Raw genomic sequence first — 24162 nt, forward strand, 5'->3', positions numbered from 1 at the left:
ACAGAACTTGAGAAGAAGTTCAAAATGTGTTTTCAAGATGGCGGCTGTGGCAGCCATCTTGGATTTCGGATCGACCCGAAAAATAACAACACTTTGTCGGGACCATGTCAGGATCATTTCACGCAAGTTTCAGCCAAATCGCACCGGTAGAACTTGAGAAGAAGTTCAAAATGTGTTTTCAAGATGGCGGCTGTGGTGGCCATCTTGGATTTCGGATCGACCCAAAAAATAACAACACTTTGTCGGGACCATGTCAGGATCATTTCACGCAAGTTTCAGCCTAATCGCACTGGTAGAACTTGAGAAGAAGTTCAAAATGTGTTTTCAAGATGGCGGCTGTGGCGGCCATCTTTGATTTCGGAACGACCCGAAAAATAACAACACTTTGTCGGGACCATGTCAGGATCATTTCATGCAAGTTTCAGTCAAATCGCACTGGTAGAACTTGAGAAGAAGTTCAAAATGTGTTTTCAAGATGGCGGCTGTGGCGGCCATCTTGGATTTCGGATCGACCCGAAAAATAACAACACTTTGTCGGAACCATGTCAGGATCATTTCACGCAAGTTTCAGCCAAATCGCACCGGTAGAACTTGAGAAGAAGTTCAAAATGTGTTTTCAAGATGGCGGCTGTGGCGGCCATCTTGGATTTCGGATCGACCCGAAAAATAACAACACTTTGTCGGGACCATGTCAGGATCATTTCACGCAAGTTTCAGCCTAATCGCACTGGTAGAACTTGAGAAGAAGTTCAAAATGTGAAAAGTTAACGCACGGCGGACGGCGGACGGCGCACGGCGCACGGCGGACGGCGGACGGCGGACGACGACGGACGAAACATGACGACTATAGGTCAGCCTGACCCTTCGGGTCAGATGACCTAAAAATATAATTGTCCGTCCCCAATGTTGTTTCACACCAAATATGGATGAAATCCATCCAAGGATGAAGGAGGAGTAGGATTTTAAAGCTAAATTTAAAAAAATTTGCCCATTTGGGGCCCCACCCCTAAGCCCCTATGGGTCGGACCAGGCTCATTTATATAAAATATGACTGTCTTTTTCCAATGATGTTTCACACCAAATATGGATGAAATCCGCATAGCGATTAAGGAGGAGTAGCGTTTTAAAGGAAAAAATTTACGCACTACGGATGGCGGACGGCGGACGGTGACAGACGAATCATGATGACAATAGGTCATCCTGACGACCTAAAAATGTTTCTGGCCAAATTTGGTTAAAATCCAATAAGAACTTTATGACAAGTAACGTTTAGAAGGAATTTTTCTTTTATTTCCCCTATTGGGCCTCAGGCCCCAGTGGGATCAGAGTCACCATTTATACAAAATCTGTTCCCCTTCCTCAAAGAATGGTTCTGACCAAATTTGGTCAAAATCCAAAAGAAACTTTATGACTAGTAGCGTTTTGAAGGAATTTTCCTCTATTTCCCCTATTGGGCCCAGCCCCTCAGGCCCCAGGGGGGGTCAGAGTCACCATTTATACAAAATCTGTTTCCTTTCCCCTAAGGATGTTTCTGGCCAAATTTGGTCAAAATCCAATAAAAACTTTATGACTAGTAGCGTTTTGAAGGAATTTTCCTCTATTTTCCCTATTGGGTCCCGCCCCTCAGGCCCCAGGGGGGTCAGAGTCACCATTTATACCAAATCTGTTCCCCTTCCCCTAAAGGATGTTTCTGGTCACATTTATTTAAAATCCATTGAAAACTTTTTGACAAGTAGCGTTTTGAAGAATTACCAAAATGTCCCCTATTGGGCCCTGCCTCTCAGGCCCCAAGGGGGTCAGAGTCACCATTTATACAAAATCTGTTCCCCTTCCCCTAAGAATGTTTCTGGCCAAATTTGGTCAAAATCTGACTAGTAGCGATTTAAAGGAAAAGTTTATGCACGACGACGGACGGTGCACGATGACAATAGGTCATCTTGACCCTTCGGGTTAAATTTAAAAGTTATTTACAGTTGAAATTATTGTTAATAATTAGGTGAAGTAATCAATTCCCCTAACTCTTGCAAATATTGATGGATTTTAAGAAGTATCGAACCCATCTAAGATCTCAGTAATATAAAGCAATACATGTATATCAAATTTGGTTGATATCGGACAATAAATACTAAAGTTTTCATGCGGAAACCATGTTTTGACGATTTTAAAGTCCTATAATTCTTGCAAATATTGACGGATTTTGACCATTATTGATCTCATTGATATAAAACATTTTATAAAATTTGGTTGAAATTAAAAAATAAATATATAAGTTATCGAGCGGAAGCCATGGATTTTTCTATTTTGAAGATTTTAAAGTCCCGTAACTTTTGCAAATATTGACAGATTTTGACCATTATCTCATTGATATAAAGCTATATACCAAATTTGGTTGAAATCGGACAATAAATACTACAGTTATCGCACGGAAACCATTTCCCGAACGCCGACACTGACACAAACTCCGACGTCGTGATTTCTAAGTGTTGCCCTTGCGTTGCTGGCGACACAGAAATGGGCAGACATGTTAACCCTACCGATTCTGGCGGAAGTCTACCGCTTTTGAGACTGATATTCGGCCTACCACTTTAATTTCCAAATATCCGATTTCTGCAAAACATCGTCTTCATTTTTTTTTTCTTCCGATTTCTGAATTTTTCATAGTCGGTTGGGGCTGCCTTGGTGGCTTCAAAATGTATACCAGACTGAGTAGGGTGACTTGCTTCATAATTAAGTAAACAAAGGAGGTGTGAACACTCCCTGACCAACACCCACTGGTGCTAATTAGCAGCCTGGGGCTAGTTCCACCTTGGCTTGGTGGTGTCACTTGTGTCTGAGTGTAACGATGTGTGTTACGTAGGCCTAACGTGACGCTACCCAAATTGGAACACTTTTTGAAGATAATTGTAAAAATTTTCTTACTTGTGGTCGAATCCAGATTTTTTTCTTAACATTCCACAAATAGATGCTTTTATTATTAATTTCATGATTTGTTTACTTGTAAGCAGGGCATATATTTATAAATACAAAGCTTGGAAGCATGCCCGGTCCAGCCCTGTGTTTCAGCAGGTTTGAGTACCCAAAATGGAAAACCTGCTAAATAAAGTTTGATTAATAAATGCCCAGGCATGATAAAATATGTTTGAATTCATTAAAAGAAAGTTCAAACATTTTTTAGTTTATTCAAGTCACATGTCTTTCAAAAATATCACATTCAGCATTTATTTTTCTTATCTAAGAATATATGGTGTTTTTAGGGTTGTCGCACGACGTTGTTTCCCGGAGTTTTTCAAAATTTCATTATTTTCATTTTTAAATACAAATAATAAGCACCTGGAAAGAAAATGACATATTTAAATTGTCACAGTTATTAGTCAGCACCTTAATTTTTGTTCAGAACTATTATTGTTAGTATAGAATGTAAACTGAAAACTTTGTATCACATATTTTAAAAGTGTTTCATTTTTGGTAGCGTTCCAAATTGGGTAGCGTCACGTTACCGTAAGGAAACAATCATCTGGCCTTTCAATAAATTTTGTGCTTAAAACTAGTAAGCATCATTTCAAAAACAAACACATCTTCTAATTGAAATGATTTACTCACGTTTTTAATGTAAAATAGGCATACAGTGTCTGCTGAAAATCATAAACTTTGCAATCGTAATGGCCGCCATTTTGGAATGGGGTGATTCTAATAAAGGAGCCGGATTTTGGTATATTTTTTCAGCATATCACTAAAAAAAAAAGTTATTATTTTTTTCAGGGTGATTATTTCTCTAGAATATTGGTGTAAATTTTAGAAACAAATATTTGTATTTTTTCTTGCATAAATCAAAAGAAAATGAGTCCAGTATGTATTACAAAAAAAAATGAAAAAAAACCCAAAACAAATAGACAAAATGTATAATTAAACAAGAGATCCCAGAGGGATCTTGGCGCCCACCTAAGAACGATCTTTGTCTGACAAAAGAAAGAGGGATCTTTTCTCTGCTTTTCAAGCTTTTACTACATATTACTACACATGAAATTTCAGAAAGATCCTTTGACTGCTTTCTGAGATATATAACGGTAACAAACTTTAATTATCAAAATCCTTGATAGCTACCTGTCGGCCATCTTGTTCACCGATCGGTCCTAAAATGCAATATGCACAACTACACCCCTAGAAGAACCTGCACATACAATTTGAGACAGATCCCTTCAGTATATTCTTAGACAAAGCGGAAAAAAAAACTTCAATTGTCAAAATCCAAGATGGCGCTCTGTCGGCCATCTTGTTCACTGATCGGTACCAAAATGCAATTTGCATAACCAGGGACCTAGGGGAACCTGCACATGAAATTTGAGACAGATCCCTTCAGTACTTTCTAAGAAACAGTGGTAACAAGCTTCAATTATCAAAATCCAAGATGGCGTCCTGTCGGCCATCTTGTTCATCGATGGGTCTGAAAATGCAATATGCACAACTAGACCCCTAGGGGAACCTGCACATGCAATTTGATACAGATCCCTTGAGTACTTTCTGACAAATAGTGGTAACAAGCTTTAACTATCAAAATCCAAGATGGCGGCCTGTCGGCCATCTTGTTAATCAATCGGTCCCAAAATGCAATATGCACAACTAGACCCCTAGGGATATCTGCACATGCAATTTGAGACAGATCCCTTCAGTACTTTCTGAGAAATAGCTGTAACAAAGTTCAATTGTCAAAATCCAAGATGGCGGCCTGTCGGCCATCTTGTTCATCGATCGGTCCCAAAATGCAATATGCACAACTAGGCCCCTAGGGGAACCTGCACATGCAATTTGAGACAGATCCCTTCAGTACTTTCTGAGAAATAGCGGTAACAAACTTCAATTGTCAAAATACAAGATGGCTGCCTGTCGGCCATCTTGTTAACAGATTGGTCCCAAAATGCAATATGCACAACTAGGCCCCTAGGGGAACTTACATGTGAAATTTGAGAAAGATCCCTTCAGTACATTCTGAGAAATAGCAAAAATCTACCTCTTTTTGCTTACCAAAGGTTAACATGTCTGGAAATGGGACAAAATTGTCTCAATTTTGGTAAAAGTCACAAACTAACAGGTTGGGGACACTCTTGCATATGCAGGATAGTCCAAAAAAGTTGTTTTAAAAATTTGCATAAAAAAAGGGTGTCATAATTTTTAGATAGCCATATAAATGATTAAAGACTCTATATTTTTGTGTCTGAACTATTGAATTCTATCATCACACTTTGTCATTAAGTGACAATTTAGGTGCTCTCCATAAACTACAGTGTATAGTCATCAGGGAAATTTAGTGCAAATGTCATGGTTGATTGAATTTCACCTGTGTTCAATTTTTAGCCCCATAGCAAGCAATAGAGGTGATTTTGTTTGTGACTTCTACAAACATTTAGAAAATGAAATTTGTTTCCATTTGAGTAATAATGAGGAAATTAGTATTTGTGATCTTGTCATATAAAAGTTATGATGCCCTTTTTTGATAAACATGTTTAAAAACAACTTCATCCGTTTTCATTTCACATACCTGCATTTGCGTAACAAAATTATCACTCATATACAGGACTGTTACTCAAATGCAGGACTATCCTGCATATACCGGAGTTTCCCCAACCTGACTAAATCACCTCCATTGCTTACTATGGTGCTAAAAATAGAACACAGGTAAAACTCATTCAACCATAACATTTGCCCTGAATTTCCCTGATGACTTTACACTGTAGTCAATGGAGATTGGAGAGCACCGGTACTTAAATTACCATTACCTTTTTAATTTTTTATTATAATTTTTAAAACAACATTATCTGTTTTCTTTTCACAGAATTCCTCAATTGGATAACTTACTACAAACAGGTAACTGTAACTCAAATCAGGTCGTGGAAAACCACTAACTTTCATATTATATGCAAACTGGAGAATTATACCCCAATTAGAGTATGGAATGGTAACTAAAAACTGATGAAATTGCTTTAAAATTAACTTTTCCCAACTAATTTTCACAAATCACAATTATTTAACTATGAAACATAACACAAGTGCAAAAATTAGATTTATCAATATCATCATGCCTGAAAGTATTGAAAATAGATGCAATACTCTCAGAAAAGTTGCATCAAGTTCCTAAGTAACAAATGCTTTTACTGCACAAATTTCAGTAAATTGTACTTCATCTTGGCATATATTAATGGGATTTTTTGAAAAGTATAGCAAAATTTGAGATTTCAGCAATTTAGGCTATTTTAGTAACAAATCCATACTCCAATTGGGCTAATATACTCTAGTTTGCATATAATACGCAAGTTGGTGGTTTTCGCTGACCTGCAAATGGGTAACTGTAACCCATATAGGTATGCCAAAGCTAAGGGAAATAACTCGTGCGGTACCTGTTCGGAGTGTCCGTATATTTTGAATCCGAATGGTCTTTGTCAGGGTTTATGGAATGTTTAAGCATGCATATTTACTATTTATCGTTCGTACAATGATTTGTGAACCACGGGACGTAAACTAATTTTTTATAGATTTGTTTTGACGTTTTAGTGCGAAGATGCTGTTTAAATGTGTAACCCGTTAGAAACTATTGATCCTTTGAATTTACCCATATAGACCGGACAAAGTATCAAAATTACATATTTTCTTACCAAACCCTCCCCGTTTTGAGCTAGCCTCGATGTCAATCCAACATGGCGGCGCCCAGTCTTGTCTGATTTGTCGCATGCACTTATTGCTTACACACAATTACATGGTTTTCCTTGCTTTAATAGCTACAGGTATGATATTATCGAACTTACATAATTTATCTAACACAATAAGATGTCAGAATATGGATGCTGGTCAATATTTAAGCTATGAAAGATGATGATTTCTTCGTGTACAAGTTGACATACCATGGCGCACATGTACAGTAGCTATACAACGATATTTTATTTTGCCCGAGTGCATATACATTTAAAGATTCCCGACCAGCTCGACTCAATCTCTGCTTGCAATATGTTTTACTTATTACTTTTTTTCATGGAATATAAGCTATGCTTGGTTACAATTGTTATTTCTGCATATTTGAGCAAATATTTACACTATCACTACTCAGTATTGTCATCTTGATCTTCCTTTGAGTAATTAACCCCAGCAATTGCGAGATCTACAGCTAGCGATATATTTAGACTCGATTTGCCATGTAGACACAGATAGAGCATGATGATAAATAGCAGATTGGAAGAGGTTCTGTAGGCAGATCTCGGTGTTTTACCATTTTTGCATATTTTTTTTTTCTTGAACACTCCCTCACTTCTCGCCCCACAATACCATTTTTACATCTTAAAAACAGAAACTTTTAACCATAAAAAAGTTTACATGCATTTTAAGACACTACACTACATAATATACATGTATGGCAAAAATTAGTTTCTATATAACATGTGCAAGTAATGTGGGTTTTACCACTTTTTTATTGTTTATTGCATGGGCCCTCCCCTCACTTCCATACCCCCTATTTCAATTTTCTATCTTACAAATTAAAAGAACCTTCAATTATGAAATCATTTACATGCATTTGAAATGAATATTTTGCACTTTAAATGACAAAAATTAGCTTATATGCATGTGCAATTAAAAATAAAATTAAAATGGTTTAACTACTTTTTCAATTTTCATTTACTTTGACCCCACCCCCCCACCCCCCCTTCCATCGCCCCAATTTCAAGATTCTTTCTTAAAATACGCCGATTCCGGGATACAAGGAACTCTTCTGGGTAGAAGGTAGAAAATGTTGATTTGGTCATGTGACCGCGAAAAATTTAGGGCACATTTTCCGTCATGGTGGTGACACTTATAGACGGAGAATAATGTCGGGTAAAGGTCATAGTCGGTAATACTTGCTCGATAACGGAACTAAGATAAACTGATATGTTTTGTGTTTCTTATTTGTTATTGATTTTTGGGAAAATGCACCAAGGTAAGTTACGAAATATTTGTGAGTGAGACGTCAGATACCGCTGATTTCCAACTGCTAGGCGACAGCTCCATTTGTTGCCGTAATTTACATGTCATTTCCTTATGAAGTGTCAATTTTCGTGCATATTTAGATTAAATTTAATACAATATGTTCTGATAATTAATGTTAAATGTTCTATCATGATATGTAATTTTCCACCTGTGTTCAATCATTACATATGCAGCCATTTTGTTTCAAATGTGCCCTAAATTAAGTCATGTGGTGATGAAAGTCACATGACTAAACCGACTGAATGTTGTATCCCGGAATCGGCGTATTGGAAACAGTTTACATGCATTTTAATTGAACATTTCACAGTAAATGTGGCAAATTTCTGTTGATATCTGTATGCATGTAACTATATACATATGTAGTTGTAGCTCAAATGGTTGTAAAATTATCAAAAGTAGCTGAATATTGTAGAAGAAATTTGTTTTGCACATAAATACACAACAGGAAAATTATCAGCAATTGTGTTTTTCTTTGATATTAAACCATAGTCTGCATGATGAATGCTTTTATTAATGCAGAATCATTTTTTTCTCTATTTTATATGTTGTGACATTTTACTTTGTAAATTGGCTGATTTCTCACACAATATACTGTTTAAAAATAACAATTAAAAATGCTTAAAAGGTATTTACAAAATTGACAAATACATTATTTCACTCGTATGAAGCCATACAATGAAAATATGCCATTTTTGGCACTCTGGGTAAAGGGGGGGGGGGGGGGGTTAATCACTTTGCATGCCTACCATATGCATGTTTTGTGTTCACATCATTGATTTTCAACAATATCTCAGTGTAACAAATGATTATGGCAATCTTCTTCTTCTTATAAAGAACACAATTCCATCGATGCCGATGATTATATTGTGCGGATTGGCAGAGGCGTGATTGTGGAAAAAAAAGAGTGAAGTTATTTACAGTGATCGTGAAGGTGCATGCTTTTTTTTTATTATTTTCTTTTAGTGACAGTTATAAGATAAAAATATGTAATTTGAGTACAGGCTAGACTGGCCAGACTGTATAGCAGGTCATGTTTCAGTGTTGAACAACCAGGGTGAAGGTCATATGCATAGTCAAGAACTGGACAGTTCTAGTAGTAGCACCCCAGTGTCAGACAGAACTCCAGACAATCTAAGGGTGAATCAACTGGAGGATTCAAATTTGTCTCACATCATTAAGTATCTGGAAGATAGAGTTCTTCCTGATGATAGGAATTTAGCACATACAGTTGTCAGAGAGTCTAATGACTTTATTATGGATAATGGTGTTTTGTATCATCTGTACTACCCAAGGGGTAAGGGTCCTAAAAGTGAGAGAGTTATCAAACAGTTGGTAATTCCCGAGTCCATGAGAAATGACATACTACTGGCATATCATGACTCTTTAACAGCAGGTCACCAGGGCATTGAGAGAACATTTCATAGCATCAGGCTAAAATACTATTGGCACAAAATGTTTAGAGATATACAGTATTACTGTAAGTCATGTGAAGTGTGTGCCAGGTCTAAGCGAAATGTGCATCATCATGATGCACCTCTGAAACCTCTTCCTATAGAAGATGTGTTTGGTAGAATTCATATGGACATTCTAGGCCCTTTGCCTAAAACCACACAAGGTCATAGGTACATTCTACTGATCGTAGATTCTTTTTCAAAGTGGTGCGAGGCATTTCCACTAGTGTCATATGAGGCTACAGAGGTAGCGAGGATTTTGTATAATGAGTTCATTTGCAGATATGGAGCTCCTAGAGCTATTCTCACAGACAGAGGACAGAACTTCATGTCACAGCTAATCAAGGAACTGTGTCATATGTTTCAAATTACAAAGTTGAATACATCTTCTTACCATCCTCAGACAAATGCAACCTGTGAGCGTATGAATGACTCTATTGCTACTACACTGAGAGCATTTTGCAATGAAAAGCAGAATAATTGGCATGAGATACTACCAAGTATTATGCTGAGTTATAGGGCAGCTCCATCTACACAATCTTCTCAGTTTTCTCCTTATTTCCTCTTGTTTGGTCGTGAGTGCTGCTTACCTATTGATACAGCATTGACTCCTAATCCTAGTATTTCCAAGACAGCACAGGACCATATTACCAAGGTAATGCGCAACCAGGAAATATACAGAGATATTGCAAAGGAGAATATACAAAAGGCACAAAAGAAATATAAAAGTCAACATGACAAGAAATCCAAAAACCCAGGCTTTGTGGTAGGCCAGAGAGTATGGTTACATTGTAAGAAAGTACCAGTGGGTTTGTCGGCTAAGCTTTGTCAGAAGTGGGTAGGACCTTACTACATCACTATGGTCTTTGACAATCACAGGTATAGGCTCAGAGAATGTAAGACAAACAAAGTAGTGAAATCTCTCATACATGCCAATAGAATGAAACTTTACACTAGCCCAGAACTCAGACCTACCAACCCCCCTCCCATGACACATGGTGTTGAAACTGATCAGAACCCAGAACTAATTGAAGAGCAGGACGCAATACCCTGCACAGTTGAGACTGATCACAACTCAGAACCCATAAATGATACGAATGATACCAATTCACAACCAAAAGAAAGAGAGGAATGGCTCACAGTAGATAAAATTCTGTGTTGCAAACCTAGCAAGGGTGTCAAGTGGTATAGAGTAAAGTGGGTAGAAAAGAAGGAAACTTCATGGGTGGATGGAGAGGTAATACCTGAACATTTGGTTCGAGAATTTCACATTAGCAGAACTCTCCAAGGTCGTAGCAAGAAAAAGAGTAGAATTAGCAAGTAGTGCAGTGTAGAGAGAGAAAAAAAAAAAAAAAAAAAAAGAAAAAGAAAAAAAGGTTCCCTTCCAAAGCTGTTGTTAGTATTAATAGCTAGTAATTAGTAATGAGTAGTGAAGATACGATGAAAACACTTGCTATAGGCAGTGTACATGTAGGTCATAATTAACTTTTATATAAAGGAAAAGCTTCTTGATAGACTTCAGTCCTTTTCTTTTCTGATTGAGTATTGTAAACTTATCTTTTTGGTAGATCATTTTATGTTTTCTGGTCTAGTCGACAGTAAATTAGGCCGCACTATTAGGAACTTTGGTATTATTATTTTTTTTTACTAGGAACATGTAAATATTTGCTAAGAATATAGTTTATGGTCCATAAAGAAAAGATTACGACAGTTAGAAACCTTTGAGCAATACTTATCAAGTATTAAAAACTGTGTTTAACATGAAAACCTTCTCTAAGATTTATCCTAGCTAGGAAATGTACAGAGAAATTGAGGGAAAATACAGAAATCCTCATTCTTACTGAGAAATAGATATTTACATGGTACATGTAAAAGAGGCAAAAGCTTTAAGAAAAGAGTGGAGAAGGATAAGTTACTACAGTTATTGTTTCATGGTAGTTGAAGTCTGGGAAAGAGTTAAGACAAGTAGGAGTTTTGCGACTGCTAGAATAAGAAGCTAACCAGTCTTGATAGTGTAATTGGCATTTCAGACTGGCATGTTATTCAGTTTTCATTAGGCGATAATCATATGCCTCAATATTGAGAGGAGGTCGAGTTACGATTTCAGTAACATTTGACATGTTTTTGATTTATCATTGGAAGCCTACTTTGTGAATTGTTTGACATGGAACCTACATTTATATGTGAAATATGTTGGTATTTACATTGATAATATGTGACTTTTGTTTTGAAAGACAGTGAATTCTATATGGATTAGATGGACACAATATATGATGGAATTAATCACTGCAGCCCAGCGGTGATGGAAAAAGAGTTGGAGATGTTTGGAGATTAATGGACAATTATTTTTTTTTTCTCCCACTCATCTCAATCTTTTAAGAAATAATATCTATTTGTGAGTAATGAATTTGATCATAATATTGTTTGCATGATATGTATTTTGCATGTTGGTAGATAGATACAGTGTATATCATTATAATCATTGATGTAGTATTGAATGTTAGAAAAAATATATATTGGTTAGTATGAAAGTTTGTGGAACAAACTTAAGGGAGAGGAGGCAAGTATGACAGTTGAAAAATGAGAATTAAAGTATCATCAGAAGAGTTCAGAGAAAGCAATAAAGTAATTATTTAAAACTGTTAACAATAGTGAAAGGACCAGGACACACACAGAGATAGGTTTCAAAGGAGAGAGAGTGTGGGAGTAAGGATGGAAGACTCACAGAGGACAATGGTGTGTGGAAGCATGGTCAATTTAGTTAAAGCCATTGATGGTTTCAAACAAGGTCCAGAGACAGCATATGGTCACCTAAGACTTCAAAAGGATAGATGTAGACCCGCCTCCAGATAGATAAACTAGCCAATAGAAATAGTAGATTTTGTCAGAGTAAAAGTAGAAGTTTAGTCATGTAGCATATAAGGGATAGGAGAGAAATAAAAGAGAGAGAATTGAAGTGAGAGACATAAGTTGAAGGTTAAGATTGAGAAGTTGGGTCAGAATTGGACAGAGAATTATAGAGTATCCAGAGTTTGAATAAAAGGAAGTGGAACGAACAAGGTGTTGAGTGTGTATCTCAAGTAAGGACAGCAACAACGACACCCCAAAGCAAATGGTGATATGCCCCCAAAATAAACGGTGATAAAATCATGCTGGTAAGTATTCACAGATTGAGTATTTGAAACATCCAATTTACACATTGCCGTAAAATATTGTGTGTATCAAATGTTGTAATGTGCAAGCATTATTTTCTTTGTAGATCCAGTCTGCTGAGGTCGACCGCATGTTTTGTTTATGAAAAAAATTGTTGACATTTGGTTTCACAACTCTCGTGTTACTTCGAGATTGTCGCGACGATGTTCGGAAGAGTTCGGAATGATTCGGCATCTTTCGAGTTTATTTTTGACTTGTACACGTTAAAAAGATTTTTTACTTCTATACAGACCATGCGAAATATGATTTTTTTTCACAGGACATTCGGTCTGGTGAACTCTGAATGTTTACCAGACCGGGAAAAATTTCACAGGACATTTCGGTCTGACAAAATTTAACGGTTTACCGGACATTGAGTCTGTCTCTGATATACATTACATGCCTTACAATACTATTACATTTTTATTTCCAGGTGATAAGAGTCTTCCTGTGTAGAAGATTAATCCAGCTGTAGTGTTTGGCAATGTTGTCAACAAAATACAACAAAATTTCAAACAGTCATTTCATCCATACCCTTTATTCTCAAAACTAACAAGGACATAGTCATTCAGATCCCCCGCCAATGGAGATATCAAAGCTGAAGTAAGTTTGATTGTAGAGACTTATGTGTATGAAAAAAAAAACAGGAAAAAGGAAGTTGAGCTAAAGAAAGATGGAGTATAATTCAAGTAGAGTGGGGCTGCAATTGTTGAATCAGGTATACAGCCTTGACATTAATTTATATTAGACTATATACACAAAGATGGGTGGAGTTTTGCAAAGTAACATTTACCATTTACCATGATATTTTCAGCAATGTTTCCATGGTAACGGAAAAAGTGCAAAAAATGAAAATAGCAAAAGGTACTACTAGACCATAAAAAGAAAGTGTCTATGAAGTTTCGTGGAAATATCTCTGCTGGTTTTAGAGTTATGCTCCGGAAATGAACCTGCTACAAAAATATGATATTTTCAGCAATGTTTCTATGGTTACAGAAAAAAGCACAAAAAAGTGAAAACCTAAAAATAGCAAAAGGCACTACTAGACCATAAGAACAATGTGTCTATGAAGTTTCATGGAAATATCTCTGCTGGTTTTAGAGTTGTGCTCCGGAAACGATTCTTACACAAAAATCTGCCATTTTCAGCAATGTTTCCATGGTTACAGAAAAAAGTACAAAAAGTGAAAACTTTAAAATAGCAAAAGGCACAACTAGACCATAAGACAAATGTGTCTATGAAGTTTCGTGGAAATATCTCTTCTGGTTTTAGAGTTATGCTCCGGAAACGAACCTGGTACAAAAATCTGCTATTTTCAGCAATGTTTCTATGGTTACAGAAAAAAGTACAAAACGTGAAAACCTTAAAATAGCAAAAGGCACTACTAGACCATAAGACCAATGTGTGTATGAAGTTTCGTGGAAATATCTCTACTGGTTTTAGAGTTATGCTCCGGAAACCATTCGTACGGACGGACGGACAGACGGACGGACGGACGGACGGACGGACGGACGGACGGACGGACGGACGGACGGACGGACGGACGGACGGAACCCATTTGTATATCCCCCGCCAACTTCGTTGGGCGGGGGATAACAACTCCTTGAAAACATCATTACATTTTCAAAGTTTTGTTCTTCATCCTGATAGTCTTCGGAGAAGTCAAACTCATCTGCATCCTTTCCAAAAATAAAATCAAGTCTCATCATCAGCTGTTCTTCCTCTATCTCTAGCATGCTCTCCTCCTCATCACCAGACCTTTCACCCTCATTTACTACACTCTGACTCTGACTCAACATGCTTTCTTCCACTTCCTCAACACCCCTTACTAGAACAATCTCAGCCTCACCCTCTTTCTTCAGTGTTAGCAATGCCGCCGCTGCTGGTGTTGATTTTAGTTCAGTCGATGTTATTTTCTTACTATTTTGGAGCTCCGCCGCTTTTTTGTGACCTGAACTATTTTCGTGATCAACAACAGCCGAGATCTTAGCATTCTTACAACCTGTTACAAAAGTGTTATTACCTCTCAGGTTAGCTGATGTACTCGTATTGTGCATACGATAATGTTCGATGCAGATTTTGCATGTCATCGAGTTAGTGGAGAAATCGAGGTCAAGCCATGGTCTTCCGTCTTGCCACTTACTACTAACACGACGAGAAGGTCGTTTTTCCTCCTACTTCTTGTTAGAAGCCTGTTTTTTAGCTTCTCGTTCCGGTGTTGAAGCCCTACGCTTCAAAGCTTTGCCGGGTATAGCCCCGTCGAAATATCGTAACATGGCGGCAGCTATGATAAACTTTCAAGCGTGTTCGGGACCATGACACGGGTAGATTCTAAAACCGGACAGTCGGTCCGGAACTTTACAGTACGGTTCTGGACCGACGGCAAATTAACCTGACATTGTCCGACGGACCGACGTATTTCGCATGGTCTGTCTATAATTAAAAATACTTCCAGTGCTGCAACTTTATAAAAAGTGGTAAAAGTAGAAAGTTTAAACCTCGGACAGACGGGGAAAAATTGTGTATAACACTTTTGTGTATAACAGTTTTCACTATGACAAAAAGAGCGAAAGTGATAGACCATACAACTTTAAACCATAATGGCGTCTTAAGTAAGGATTGGTTACTCTTTAACTTATCTATTTTTGTTCTTAAATTATACTATGCATTAAAAACATCTACCCAAAACTGATTTTTGCTATTTATTTGTTTTAAATACTCTTTGCCAGAATTTGCCAATAAGTTCAAGCTTATATCTGATTTCAGTATACTTAACCACTTACTCTCCGACATAAAAATTCTTCTGATCCAACTTATAATAAGAGACTCCATATATGATGATAAATGAACCATTTTTAGCCCACCTATCTGGTATTGCTGGATTATTACATCTCTTTTAATCTTATCAATTTTGCTATTCCATAAAAAGTTGAACAGAATTGTATTCAGTTGCTTAATGAAATTTGCCGAATGGTTAGGCAAGGAAATAAAAAGGTGTTTCATTTGTGATATCAATAGCGATTTAATAACATGTATCCTTCCTATCGGTGTGAGTAAACGTCTACTCCAACTTTTGATAATTGATTTAAGTTTAACTAATTTCTTATCAAAATTCATTTTCGGAATTCTACTAAGATCAACATGAAAATCTATACCAAGAAGTGTAAATTTATCTACTCCCCATCTAAGATTCATATTTGGAATGAGAATGTCTTGGCTATACTTTTTACTACCTATCCAGATTACTTCAGTTATACCCAAATTTATTTTTAGACCCGAAATTTTCGCATAGCTATTTAATTCATCAACAGCCCCTTTCAAAGATTTTTCTGAACCATCTAATATTATTGAGGTATCATCTGCATACTGTGAGTTCAAGATAGGACAGTTATTAATATTTATTCCAGTAATATTTCTGTTATTTCTAATGCGAATTGCCAATATTTCAGCACATAGAATAAAAATGTATGGAGCGATAGGGTCACCTTGTCGACAGCCACGATTAATTTTAAAAATAGGAGACAAATTACCCCCCTGGTTTATGGCAGAACTTATATTAGAATGAAAGATTTTTATCCATTTTCTAATATAATTTCCAAAGCCAAAATATCTAAAAACTTCATCTATGAATTTCCAGCTGACAGAATCAAAAGCTTTTTCAAAATCAACCATTAATAGCTTTCCTGGAATATTATTCTCTTCAGTATATTGCATAATATCATTAACCAAACGAGGATTCTCCCCTACATAACATCCCGATATGAAACCTGTCTGATCGGAATGAATTAATTGATTTAAAAATACTTTAATTCTACTAGCAATTGAACCCGAGGCAATTTTATACACAATATTTAACAATGAAATAGGTCTCCAATTTTTTATAAAAAAAATTGACTTATTTGCCTTAGGTATACATGTAATTATTCCTAATCGCTGTGTGATCGATAACTCATCAATTAAAAAACCATAGTTCAGTGCTCGAATAACAAAAGTACTTAGTTGTTTCCAGAAGCATTTAAAAAATTCAGAAGTAAAACCATCCGAGACAGGACTTTTATTATCTTTCATATTTTTCAGAGTCTGTGAAGCTTCTTTTAATGTAATTAACCCTTCCAAACTTGATTGATTTATAATTATGTATGTAGTTTTTTTCACATTGAATTTTTTTACAATCATCAAAAATATTTGATAGTGGTCTGTTGACATATACACCACATTGGAACTATATAAGCTTAGGTGAATGCCACAGAAAACTGAATTTAAATCATTGAAATATCACACAAGTCATTACGTGGTGTTACGGAGTACCAAATTAGCACAGGTACTGTTGTGAAAACACTTGTACAATTTTTACAGTAAAATGTATAACTGTATTCAGTATAACTTGTTATAATAAACGCAACTTCGTCCCCTTTATAAAGTAAAATCACAACAATCTATATAAATTGATTTTTCTCAATTTTATACATTTTTTCTTGCCGGGTATCAATTTGGGTACACATCATGAGAGTTTGTTATCCATGGAAGTTTATGTTTGCATGTCAAATGTTTTTGGGGTATGTTCTTATGTTCAATATGTCAATATTCACCTTTTCTCTTAGTACATGCCATCATAATTCCTCGCATGTCCCTTTGGGATTCAAGATCTAAGGAAGAGACTAGATGCCGAACGCACAGGTAAAATCAGCAACTTTTTTGACACGTCAACAGCAAAAACTTTACATGGGCGCAGCCATCTTTAAAATGAAAACATTCTGTGATATATATTACGGAACGAAATCAAATGTTAAAAAATGGTCAAAATCCTAAAACGTTTTAACGGTAATCTTGACATATTTAGACGCTATATGCATATTTTTGTTAATGTTTGATTTGGAAGTTTTTTGCAGAAAATTTGAATCTTTTCTATTTGATATTGTTTCGTAAGCTTTTGTGTGATCTGATATTTATATTGCCCTAGCACATGGCAGAAAATGAATCTTTATATCGAAGGATCTAAGGTCCTTCATAAAGTTTTAGAGAGGCGTGGCACAGTGAAAACTTTTGTATATAACTCACAGTATGAGGTAAGAAAGATTTCCAAGTGTGCCATTTGTGACTTTAAAAATAATGTATTAATGCATGTACCCGCTGGGCAATTTGGCCTAAGCTTAGATCTAGGGGTATTTGGTAGATGATTTGGTAAAATCGGCCCGGGGACACCCAAATAAAATCGGCCCAGAGTCAAATCGGCCCTATATATAAGTTATATAGTAACACCAATGTAGCTATGTTTTATATTATTTCTAATGGCTTTTATTAGGTCACCTGAGACGAAGTCTCAAGTGACCTATTCTAATCGCCTTTTGTCCGTCGTCGTCCGTCGTGCGTCGTATGTCCGTAAACAATTTACAGTACCATGCCAAAAGTATTCGGTCACAATGGCGGCGTGTTTACATGACGGTAAAAACGAAACGAATTCCAAATTAATTTTACTTATATACTAAACAGTTGATTGCAACGGTATTACACACTTACCTTCAGATGTCCTTTCAATCTGATTACGTTTAAAATTCGTTTAGGGATCGTGTTGTACAAGCTTTGAATGTAGCAAGGTGTGATCTCCGTCCAAATCCACTGAATCTCGGAGAACAAGTCATTTGCCGATTTCACATCTGCTACTCGAGACTGAAGTTTTCTTTTTATTAATAACCAAAGATTTTCAATTATGTTTAAATCTGGTGATTGAGCGGGCCAACTCATTCCATTAATTCCGTTCTGGTCGATGTATAGTCTTGGGTGGACCTCGCACGGTGAACTGGGGCATTGTCGTCTTGGAAAAAATAGCCACCAGTAGGAAAATGTCTGGCAAGAACTGGCCAAAGATTTTCCTCCAAAACCTCCTGATATTTTGCAGCATTAATATTTCCTTCCACTCGATCTAATGTCCCCACACCGTTCCAACAAATGCACCCCCAAATCATAACCATGAGTTTGTTTTATGTATTACGCGGCTGCACAAGATGGCAATACACGTCCACGGGAAAAAACAGAAAGCAGACGACAACAAAAAAATTGTGTGACGTAACATGACGTCATACGCAAACCTAAAAATGACGCACGTCATCATCAGTGACGTTTACAATGAATGCCAAGGCCATTTTCAGCGATGTTATTGACACGACGTTAACACGCCGCCATTGTGACCGAATACTTTTGGCACGGCACTGTACATTTTGGACTTCTTCTCTAAAAGTGCTGAAGCAATTTCAATGAAATTTTGCACAAACCTTCTAAGGCATAATGTCAATCAAAATTGTGAATTATATGATCATGATAACATATCTTTCATTTCGAGTTCTTTTTTAGTGTTTGATTTGGATAATATCAAGGGAGGCAATCCAAGCATAAAATACTGACTTGTACAACTAAGTACATGTAGATTAACTTAATTTCGTTACAATAGAAAGAATTTCTTTGTGTGCAGCCAAAATGACTCCGTTCCAAAGCAGTATGTCAGTTCCACAACCATGATTAAAAATCATTTTTAGCTCACCTGGCCCAAAGGGCCGGTGAGCTTATGTCATGGCGCGGCGTCCGTCGTCCGTCGTCCGTCGTCCGTCCGTCCGTCCGTCCGTCCGTCCGTCCGTCCGTCCGTCGTCCGTCTGTCCGTCAACATTTCCTTTAAATCGCTACTAGTCATAGAGTTCTGCATGGATTTTAACCAAATTTGGCCAGAAACATCCTTGGGGGGAGGGGAACAGAACTTGTATAAATTTTTGCTCTGACCCCCCAGGGACAGGAGGGGCGGGGCCCAATAGGGGAAATTGAGGTAAATCCTATAAATCGCTACTTGTCCTAGAGTTCTGCATGGATTGAAAACAAATTTGGCCAGAAACATCCTTGGGGGAAGGGGAATAGAACTTGTATAAATATTGGCTCTGACCCCCCGGGGGCAGGAGGGGCGGGGCCCAATAGGTGAAATTGAGGTAAATCCTATAAATCGCTACCTGTCCTAGTGTTCTGCATGGATTGTAACCAAATTTGGCCAGAAACATCCTTGGGGGAAGGGGAACAGAACTTGTATAAATTTTGGCTCTGACCCCCCAGGGACAGGAGGGGCGGGGCCCAATAAGGGAAATTTAGGTAAATCCTATAAATCGCTACTTGTCCTAGAGTTCTGCATGGATTGTAACCAAATTTGGCCAGAAACATCCTTGGGGGAAGGGGAATAGAACTTGTATAAATTTTGGCTCTGACCCCCCCGGGGACAGGAGGGGCGGGGCCCAATAGGGAAATTAAGGTAAATCCTATAAATCGCTACTTGTCCTAGAGTTCTGCATGGATTGTAACCAAATTTGGCCAGAAACATCCTTGGGGGAAGGGGAACAGAACTTGTATAAATTTTTGCTCTGACCCCCTGGGGACAGGAGGGGCGGGGCCCAATAGGGGAAATTTAGGTAAATCCTATAAATTGCTACTTGTTCTAGAGTTCTGCATGGATTGTAACCAAATTTGGCCAGAAACATCCTAGGGGGAAGGGGAACAGAACTTGTATAAATTTTTGCTCTGACCCCCTGGGGACAGGAGGGGCGGGGCCCAATAGGGGAAATAGAGGTAAATCCTATAAATCGCTACTTGTCCTAGAGTTCTGCATGGATTGTAACCAAATTTGGCCAGAAACATTCTTAGGGGAATAGGAACAGAACTTATATAAATTTTGGCTCTGACCCCCCGGGGGCAGGAGGGGCGGGGCCCAATAGAGGAAATAGAGGTAAATCCTATAAATCGCTACTTGTCCTAGAGTTCTGCATGGATTGAAACCAAATTTGGCCAGAAACATCCTTGGGGGAAGGAGAATAGAACTTGTATAAATTTTGGCTCTGACCCCCCTGGGGGCAGGAGGGGCGGGGCCCAATAGGGAAATTTAGGTAAATCCTATAAATCGCTACTAGTCTTAGAGTTCTGCTTGGAGTTTAACCAAATTTGGCCCAGAAACATCCTTGGGGTTAACAGAATTCCTATAATTTTTGGCTCTGACCCCCTTGAGCAGAAAGAGTGGGGCCCAATAGGGGAATTAGAGGTAAATATTCAAATTCCTTCAGAAAAGAAACAATGAACCTTACTAGGCATTACAAACCAGGTGAGCGATACAGGCCCTCTGGGCCTCTTGTTATAGTAAAATGAAAGAAAAATGAATTCAGATCGTGTTTATTCTTACATCATCACAAAGTTGTATAGCTGCATTGCAATTATTATGAAAAGAACTATCATTTATGACCAAGTGTAACATAACCTTCAGTTATATTAGGAAACAAATAAATGCAAAAGTTTGTTCCTTGAGAGTATTGGAAACGCTGTATAGAAAATGTAGCACAAATTTGAGAATCATTAAAAAAATTAAAGTATTATTTGGGGTAAAATTAATGCCGAAATTTGCCGTAACGATAATGAAATTTCGTTTCGGTAAAGAAAAATGACATTGCGGTGAAGACTAACAACACATTTACACACAAATAAAAAATCATTTTACATTAGAATTACTCTATACTTGATTGATTGGCAATATTTTGAAACAAGATTTAAAGCGGTATTTCAAATCTATGCCTGACGTAAAATACGCAAAGATATGAAATATTACTTCAAACCTAATTTCGGCCCTAACGTATGTGTACTCTATTACATACAATACAATGTATAAAACAAATATATATTATAAAGCAGGCTAATAGATAACATAATTTCAACAATAAAGGCCAAATCAACTTTATTCGTAAATTAGTCATCATTTCTGTTCTTAATTGAATTGGTAAATCACACATGGTGTTTTTAAAATGTTATGATATATTATTTGGCATTTCAACAGCATAGTTTCTGTTTAGCTAGTATAGCTTTGCAATTGCCTATCATTTTTTAGCTCACCTGGCCCGAAGGGCCGGTGAGCTTATGTCACGTTCGTCCGTCAACATTTCCTTTAAATCGCTACTAGTCATAGAGTTCTGCATGGATTGTAACCAAATTTGGCCACAAACATCCTTGGGGGAGGGCAAACAGAACTTGTATAAATTTTGGCTCTGTCCCCCTGGGGCAGGAGGGGCGGGGCCCAATAGGGGTAATAGAGGTAAATCCTTCGCTACTTGTCATAGAGTTCTGAATGCAATGTAACCAAATTTGGCCACAAACATCCTTTGGGCAAGGGGAACAGAACTTGTATAAATTTTGGCTCTGGTCCCCCGGGGGCAGCATAAATTTTGGCTCTGGTCCCCTGGGGGCCGGAGGGGAGGGGCCCAATAGGGGTAATAGAGGTAAATCCTTTAAATCGCTACTTGTCATAGAGTTCTGAATGGAATGTAACCAAATTTGGCCACAGACATCCTTTGGGGAAGAGGAACAGAACTTGTATAAATTTTGGCTCTAACCCCCCGGGGGCAGGAGGGGCGAGGCCCAATAGGGGAAATAGAGGTAAATCCTTTAAATCGCTACTTGTCATAGAGTTCTGCATGGTTTGTAACCAAATTTGGCAACAAACATCCTTGGGGGAAGGGGAACAGAAGTCGTATAAATTTTGACTCTGGCCCCCCGAGGGCAGGACGGGTGGGGCCCAATAGGGGAAATAGAGGTAAATCCTATAAATCACTTCTTGTCCTAGAGTTTTGTTTGGATTGTAACCAAATTTGGCCATAAACATCCTTGGAAGAAGGGGAACAGAACTTGTATAAATTTTGGCTCTGACCCCCTGGGGGCAGGAGGGGTGGGGCCCAATAGGGGATTTAGAGGTTAATATTAAAATTCCTTCAGAAATGAAACAATGAACCTGTATTCAGAACATTACTTGGCATTAAAAACCAGGTGAGCGATACAGGCCCTCTGGGCCTCTTGTTTGTGTTTATCGCTATCAGGTAGGTATTTGGTTAAATCGGCCCAGCGTAAAATCGGCCCGGGGACACCCAAGTGAAATCGGCCCAGAGTCAAATCGGCCCTATATATAAGTTATATATATATATATATAGTAACACCAATGTAGCTATGTTTTATATTATTTCTTATGGCTTTTATTGATTTTTAGCTCACCTGGCCCAAAGGGCCGGTGAGCTTATGTCATGGCGCGGCGTCCGTCGTCCGTCCGTCCGTCCTTCCGTCCTTCCGTCCTTCCGTCCTTCCGTCCGGAATTCTTGTTACCGCTATTTCTCAGAAAGTACTGAAGGAATCTTTCTCAAATTTTACATGTAGGTTCCCCTAGGGGTCTAGTTTTGCATATTGCATTTTGGGACCAATCGATCAACAAAATGGCCGCCAGGCAGCCATCTTGGATTTTGATAGTTAAAGTTTGTTACCGCTATTTCTCAGAAAGTACAGAAGGGATCTATCTCAAATTTTATATGTAGGTTCCCCTAGGGGTCTAGTTGTGCATATTGCATTTTGGGACCAATCGGTCAACAAGATGGCCGACAGGACGCCATCTTGGATTTTGACCATTGAAGTTTGTTACCACTATTTCTCAAAAAGTACTGAAGGAATCTGTCTCAAATTTCATGTGCATGGTCCCTTAGGTCCCTGTTTATGCATATTGCATTTTGGTACCGATCGGTTAACAAGATGTCTGACAGGAAGCCATCTTGGATTTTGACAATGAAGTTTGTTACCGCTATTTCTCAGAAAGTACTGAAGGGATCTCTCTCAAATTTTACATGTAGGAGTCTTGTTGTGCATATTGCATTTTGGGACCAATCGGTCAACAAGATGGCCGACAGGACGCCATCTTGGATTTTGACAATTGAAGTTTGTTACCACTATTTCTCAGAAAGTACTGAAGGGATCTGTCTCAAATTTCAAGTGCATGGTCCCCTAGGTCCCTGGTTATGCATGTTGCATTTTGGTACCGATCGGTTAACAAGATGGCCAACAGGAAGCCATCTTGGATTTTGACAATGAAGTTTGTTACCGCTATTTCTCAGAAAGTACTAAAGGGATCTGTCTCAAATTGCATGTACAGGTTCCCCTTGGCGTACAGTTGTGCATATCACATATTTCGGACTGATCGATGAACAAGATGGCTGACAGGCCGCCATCTTGGATTTTGATAGTTGAAGCTTATTACCACTATTTCTCAGAAAGTATTGAAGGGATCGCTCTCAAATTTTACATGTAGGTTTCCCTAGGAGTCTTGTTATGCATATTGCATTTTGGGACCGATCAGTGAACAAGATGGCCGACAGGACTCCATGTTGGATTTTGACAATTGAAGTTTGTTACCACTATTTCTCATAAAGTACTGAAGGGATCTGTCTCAAATTGCATTTGCAGGTTCCCCTAGGGGTCTAGTTGTGCATATTGTATTTTGGCCCGATTGATGAACAAGATGGCCGATAGGCCGCCATCTTGGATTTTGATAGTTGAAACATGTTACCACTTTTGCTCAGAAAGTACTGAAGTGATCTGTCTCAAATTTTATATGTAAGTTCCCCTAGGACCTTATTTGTGCCTATTGCATTTTCAGCTGATCAGTCAAAAAGATGGCCGACAGGTAGCCATC

At 37.8% G+C, this 24162-nt stretch overlaps 2 protein-coding genes across 2 annotated transcripts in view; one reads left to right on the forward strand and one right to left on the reverse strand.

The window, feature by feature from the left end:
* The window catches only part of LOC138309124 (glycosyltransferase 8 domain-containing protein 2-like), an 84370-nt gene extending 66982 nt beyond the window's left edge, over positions 1–17388 (reverse strand). The window contains exon 1 of the mRNA XM_069250277.1: positions 17240–17388. Coding sequence (XP_069106378.1) covers positions 17240–17276 — 37 coding nt within the window. The 5' untranslated portion in view covers positions 17277–17388. The remainder of the gene's footprint in view (positions 1–17239) is intronic.
* Positions 17389–17584: 196 nt separating this feature from the next.
* Positions 17585–24162, forward strand: part of LOC138316406 (28S rRNA (cytosine-C(5))-methyltransferase-like) — a 41708-nt gene continuing 35130 nt past the window's right edge. The window contains exon 1 of the mRNA XM_069258105.1: positions 17585–17716. Within this exon, the coding sequence (XP_069114206.1) occupies positions 17624–17716 (93 nt within the window). The 5' untranslated portion in view covers positions 17585–17623. The remainder of the gene's footprint in view (positions 17717–24162) is intronic.

The sequence above is a fragment of the Argopecten irradians genome, chromosome 1 (assembly GCF_041381155.1).
Source record: "Argopecten irradians isolate NY chromosome 1, Ai_NY, whole genome shotgun sequence".
Lineage (NCBI taxonomy): Eukaryota > Metazoa > Mollusca > Bivalvia > Pectinida > Pectinidae > Argopecten > Argopecten irradians.